The sequence below is a fragment of the Clarias gariepinus genome, chromosome 12 (assembly GCF_024256425.1).
Source record: "Clarias gariepinus isolate MV-2021 ecotype Netherlands chromosome 12, CGAR_prim_01v2, whole genome shotgun sequence".
Classification (NCBI taxonomy): Eukaryota; Metazoa; Chordata; class Actinopteri; order Siluriformes; family Clariidae; genus Clarias; species Clarias gariepinus.
Window position 1 is genome coordinate 31215001 of NC_071111.1, and position 6397 is coordinate 31221397.

At 45.4% G+C, this 6397-nt stretch overlaps 1 protein-coding gene across 1 annotated transcript in view; it reads right to left on the minus strand.

The window, feature by feature from the left end:
- Nucleotides 1–6397, minus strand: part of snd1 (staphylococcal nuclease and tudor domain containing 1) — a 90160-nt gene extending 83763 nt beyond the window's left edge. Inside the window, exons 1-6 of the mRNA XM_053508141.1 lie at nucleotides 6169–6397; nucleotides 4964–5113; nucleotides 4724–4844; nucleotides 3418–3499; nucleotides 2701–2861; nucleotides 1471–1562 (exon numbers count right to left, since the gene is read on the minus strand). Coding sequence (XP_053364116.1) covers nucleotides 1471–1562; nucleotides 2701–2861; nucleotides 3418–3499; nucleotides 4724–4844; nucleotides 4964–5113; nucleotides 6169–6234 — 672 coding nt within the window. The 5' untranslated portion in view covers nucleotides 6235–6397. The remainder of the gene's footprint in view (nucleotides 1–1470; nucleotides 1563–2700; nucleotides 2862–3417; nucleotides 3500–4723; nucleotides 4845–4963; nucleotides 5114–6168) is intronic.

The following is a 6397-nucleotide window of genomic DNA, read 5'->3' on the forward strand; positions in this document are numbered from 1 at the left end:
TGGAACAGGAAGTAGCAAATATTAGTAGAAGTGAGGTGAGAAGGGCGTTGAAGAGTGGAAAGGCTGTTGGTCCTGATGACATACCTGTGGAGGTATGGAAGTGCTTAGGAGAGGTGGCAGTATAGTTTCTGACAAGTTTGTTTAACAAGATCTTGGAGAGTGAGAGGATTCCAGAGGAATGGAGGAGAAGTGTATTGGTGCCATTTTTTTAAGAACAAGGGAGATGTGCAAAGCTGTGGCAATTATAGAGGTATAAAGCTAATGAGCCAGACAATGAAGCTGTGGGAAAGAGTAGTGGGAGCTAGGTTAAGGGCAGAGGTGAGCATTTGTGAGCAGCAATATGGTTTTATGCCTAGAAAGAGTACATCAGATGCAGTATTTGCTTTGAGGATGCTGGCGGAGAAGTACAGAGAAGGTAACAGGGAGTTGCATTGTGTCTTTTTAGATTTAGAGAAAGCGTATGACAGGGTGCCAAGAGAGGAGCTGTGGTATTGTATGAGGAAGTCTGGAGTGGCAGAGAAGTATGTTAGAGTGGTGCAGGACATGTATGAGAGCTGTAAGACAGTGGTGAGATGTGCTGTAGGTGTGACAGAAGAGTTCAAGGTGGAGGTGGGTCCAAAATTTGGAGAGGTGGAGGTATGCTCTGGAAAGCAGAGGAATGAAGGTTAGCCGCAGCAAGACGGAATACATGTGTGTAAATGAGAGGGACCCAGGAGGATCGGTGAGGCTACAGGGAGCAGAGGTAAAGAAGGTGCAGGATTTTAAGTACTTAGGGTCCACGGTCCAGAGCAACGGAGAGTGTCCAAAGAAGGTGAAGAGGCGGGTACAGGCAGGTTGGAATGGGTGGAGAAAAGTGTCAGGTGTGTTGTGCGATAAAAGAGTATCAGCGAGAATGAAAGGAAAGGTGTACAGGACAGTGGTGAGACCAGCGATGCTCTATGGCTTAGAGACAGTAAAGGCACTGAAGAAAAGACAAGAGGCAGAGTTGGAGGTAGCAGAGCTGAAGATGTTGAGGTTCTCTTTGGGAGTGACAAGGATGGATAGGATCAAGAATTAGTTTATCAGAGGGACAACCCACGTTAGATGTTTTGGAGATAAAGTCAGAGAGGCCAGACTGAGGTGGTTTGGACATGTTCAGAGGAGAGATTGTGAATATATCGGTAGAAGGATGCTGAGGTTGGAACTGCCAGGCAGGAGGTCTAGAGGAAGACCAAAGAGGAGATTTATGGATGCAGTGAGAGAGGACAGGAAGTTAGTTGGTGTGAGAGAAGAGGATGCCGGGATAGGGTTAGATGGAGGCAAATGATTCGCTGTGGCGACCCCTGAAAGGGAACAGCCGAAAGACAAAGAAGAAGTATATACGCACTGGATGTATATATACTCAATAAAATATAGCGTATACAGCATACTTATTTCCCCTCACTTTATAACTATTTTTCCCATCAGTCATAAGCAGAGATAACAACTCACCTTGATTCCAGACAGCATCACAGTGACCAGGTAATAATCAGGCAGCAGGAGGGCGCGCACAATACTGCCGTCACGGACGTGCTCGATAATGGCTAGGTGTGTGAGAGGGGAAAAAAAGAGGTTGTGAAGAAAGGTCAGCTGTGCACCAACAGCATGAATAACACAGTTTCAGACCTCAACATCCCTACATAATGTTACATTGACACGACACCCTGACTATATCATATAACCTGACTTTACACATTTCACACAAAAATCATCCGATCACACCAGTGTTAATGCACTTAAGGTGCACTGCATTATGGGAACTGAAGTCTGAGGTTTAGCCTGGGAGGATGTGAGCTACCAGAAGAGGCTCTCCACGTTTAGGCCACAAGCCCTCACCGTCCACCTCACTATTCAGCAGAACCACTCTGTTCTTCTCTTACTACCAGGGAGGCAGGCGAGTCAGAACGGCGCAGAAACAACCTCAGAGTGGGACATTTAGTGCACTCCTGACCTGAAAACACCTCAGCATTATAGTTGATAAGACGAAATATAGTCTATAGTACTAATGTAATCAGTGTAATGTAAAATAATCTGATGATCTTTAATGTAATCAGTAATAATATGATTATTATTTGAGGTTGAAGCCCACGTACATGTCTGTGTGTCTCTCTGTACAGCAGAACTCTCAGTCTAACTTATTAATACAAAGAAATCCCATTCTGTAAGGTTGAGTATCTTACGCCTTGTTTACACTAAGTTGTCCTTCTTTGGTGGTCAGACAAATACACTCCCTGTTCGGTAATCGGAGAGTGAATCACAGATGAGAAATGGAAAAAGTAGATCAAAGTTTTGTCTTAAAACCACTCCAGCGTGTTAAAATTCACTTATACCACTTCAGCGCTGTTATTTCAGCCAAAGTGAAAATATGAACTAATCCCAGTAAAAATATTCACTTTATCTTTTCTAATTAATATCTATTGGTGCAGGTGTTTGTTTACATTGAGACAGGAGCGCATTAGTAGATTATTTTAAAGTAGATTATTAAATCCTGCATTACTTTTACTCACAAAATTGTAAACAGACCCAGAAAGAAGAAGAAACAAAAGGTACCAATGTACAGACCAAACCTCTCTTTTATTTAACAGATGTTATTGTTTCAGTTAGTAAATGTTATGTGCTCTAAAACACCACCACGCTACTTGGAGGCACTGCAACACGTTCAGGTCATAACCCATCTCTCACCATTAACCGGTTTCTGGTGAAGAGAGTCCACGAAATGCCGAGGGTTCTCGATGCTGTACTTCAGGTCTCGGATCGTGTGTGCTCCTCCGCCCTCAGACCACTGGCCTTTTTTAGCAGCTTTCGCCTGGTCCTCCAGATCACACAGTCTGGCCTGATCAGGGCTGACAGACACAGACACACACAAAGAAGAGACATCAGTTATATATTCACTTTGGAGGAAATAACACTGTTTTAGCAGCACAGGTTTGCAGCGAACACTGGAGTGACAGTAGACATTTGGGGAAGTAGCTGAAATTATTTCACCTGAGACTTTAGACTGGAACCTGTCTGCTGACCCCTGTGCACCAGCGCAGCTTGTACACCTTAAGCGCACAGGCACTTAAAGCCTCTCAAACAACAGTTTGTAAGGTTTATGACTCTCTGACGGATGAGCAATAACCAACACGTGATTTATCACACAGGACTGGACAACACCTACCACTGTCACAGGGACAGTGCGTGCGAGCGAGAGAGCGCAAGATAGTGTGCGCGTGTGTGTCTACTTGGGTACAGCAGTCTTGATTTTTTTAAAAAACTATATGTAACAGTCTTCTCTCTCCATAGATGGTTGTCTAGAACATGCATGTGAAAGTGAGGTCGCATTCGCACGCACGCGCAAACACGCGCACACATACACACAAACACACACGCACGCACGCACACACACGCAGGTCTTACTTTGTGCCTCTGATGCCCTCTCTGCGCACTGTGGCGAGCCCCTCAGCCACCAGTGATTCAGCGATGTTCTCTCCTGACGTGTCTGTGGGTCGAAACACAAGCAGCACAATTACAGCAAAGAAATCAAACACTAATTCTAACTGTTCTCATCCAACACACTTCATTTTAAAACTGAGCAAGGATCACATACTGGATCATTCAGAGTTTCCATGACGCATGTCACATGGTGGGGCGACTCAAAAACACAATTACCTACACACTACAACTCGCACGCCTTCACAGTACAGTGGAACCTCAGCAAATGATCAGACCACCTTAAGAATTTGCAGCTTAAGAACTGAAATCTTGCAAGAAATTTGCCTCAGCATGTGAAACATTTTCAGCATTTGCATGATTGAACCGAACAAAGGCTAGTAAATTGTTTCCATGTCAGTGGAAAGCTGAGTGGTAGGCCAGGGGTAGCTCAGTGGTTAAGGCATTGGACTACGGTTCGGAAGATCCCAGGTTCAAACCCCACAACCACCAAGTTGCCACTGTTGGGCCCTTGAGCGCGGCCCTTAACCCTCAACTGCTCTGATGTGTAATGAGATAAAAATTTAAGTCGCTCTGGATAAAAGCGTCTGCCAAATGCCTAAATGTAAATGAGTGAATTTACAAACTTAAACTTTTTACTTTTAGTAAAGACATAGTACCATGAGCGCCAAGAATGTTACCAAGGACAGTATCGAGAAAAAAAACTGAGCTGCTTCAGGTTGGTTTTTAAAGGAGCCGATGCAAACAGTATTCATAAATTAAGGTCACGTTTGGTTACTGTCTATTTATTTCAAATTTTACATCATTCACACATTTCTTGTATAGTGTTGGAAATTGGTAATTTTTTGGTGGCTAGAACGGATTATCTGCATTTACATTATTTCCTACGGGAAAATGTGTTATAGAATTTCACCTTAAGAACTCGCCTCCAGAACTGATTAAAGTGTGGTGGCAGAAGACTGTAAACCTCAAAGTCACCTGTGCTAGAGCCAGTGTGTATTTCAAGCTTACACTCGACGGTGTTCTCACGCTGTATCTGATAAACGTCAGTAATACAGTGACACACACACCGTGAGGGGGTCGGTGGGTGTGTTAGAGCTGCAGATAAAGACCTTTAAATGTGGCTGGGGTTTGAAGTGTTAAAAAAAAATCCAACCAAGTCTCTGTGTTTAATGAGAGGTCACAATAAAGGTTAAAAAAATCTGTGTGTGCGTGTGTGTGTGAGATCCAGAGATCAGGATGAGTTAAACTGAGACACAGTAACACTCCTCACCCTTCCCCAGGTACATCACGCCATACTCGCGCCCCTGCTGCGTCTTGATCTCCACCGTGAAACACACCTCTTTGCCGATCATCTTTTTGCGCAGGAACTCACGAGCCTGGAAAGCCCATGGCTAAGGACACACAGACAAACACACAGTCTGGGTTATTAAAAACCTATTTCTCATTAACCGTAATAAACAGGTGTATCAAAGTTTTAGACTGTAACTGGAGCGTGATATTTTACGCTCACCTCATCCGGCGTGTCCTTGGTGTCGGGCTGCCCCTGGATGGCACGGCGGGCGAGGGCACCAGCACGCACATTGCTGAGGTTGATCTGTCGCTCTGGAGGCGGGCCGCCTCGTGGCTGGCCTCTTACAATGATGGCACATCCAGACAGAACCTAAACACAACAGGAGCTCATATTAAACTAGACAGAACACACATCAGCCCACACAGCATTACACACTCACACACACGATTCTGAGACTCATCAAGCCACTGAACATCAGACAATGCAAACCTTTCTATTAGATCACTCACAAGAGCATGAACGTCACCGCAGGAGCACTGAGCACACCGTCTTCAAGACTCTAACACCACAGGTAACAAATACGACTGTGTTTTGTAAAAACCCAGGTTAGCTGTGTTTAAAGGGAGTTGTTGCCGGACTGAGAACACTCTAAACCGGGTCTGACACTCCTGACCTGCAGGGTTAAAGATTAGAAATGATGTTTTTTTTTTTTTTTGGCTTTAATCTACATGTAATAATCCGTAAGGACAACATTATTTAGAATGAGAGTAACTAACACTATCAGTCAGGAGGTTAGAGTGTTGAGGACAGAGGGCCGCCTATGCTGCGTTAAAGGCACAGGACTCGGGCAGAGCCGAGCGAAGACGGGGCGAGCGGACTGGACCCGGGCAGAGCCAACAGAATCTGTACTGCTGATATACTCCCCCTGCGCCGGGCCGCAGTGAGGGCGGGGGGTGTAGAGAGAGAGTGGAATCACAGGTGCCCTGTCATTCATCAGCCACATCGTTTATACTCAACACACACACACACGCTTCAGTAGCCTGTTATACTCCACCACAGCATACACACACACACACACACACACACACAGAGTCTCCAACTGGGGAGCCGGGTAACCTCAGTTTAAACCTTAATTAACTCACTTTAGCTAATAGAAACCATCATGGACATCATCATGCACTTTATAACACTTTAACTAATGATTAATAATTACATTTTAACTCACTTTAACTTATAAAAGAACCATGTGGATAAAACACAGGACCATGTGACTGAGTGTCTGTGCATTTACACACGGGTAAAAGTGGGGAGGAAAACTTTTTTTACACACACACACACACACAGAGAGAGAGAGAGAGAGAGAGAGAGAGAGAGAGTGCAGGCGCGTGCGGACCGGTGTGTACAGAGCCATATGCTGATCTCACCATCTTCACTATCCCTCTCTGCAGAGCCGAGCTGCTCTGCGCCTGCGCGGACACTGAGGCGGCCATCAGCGCGTTGTGTGGAAACTACAGCCGACTGGAAGAGACACGGTAACGTCCTGGTGCTGCTCGGGCGGTCTGGAGCTGACTGAGCGCGGCGGAGAGCGGAGAGTCGAAGAGCTGCTGCTTCTCCGGAAGAACACGGAGACATGCGAGGGATGGACACGTCGAA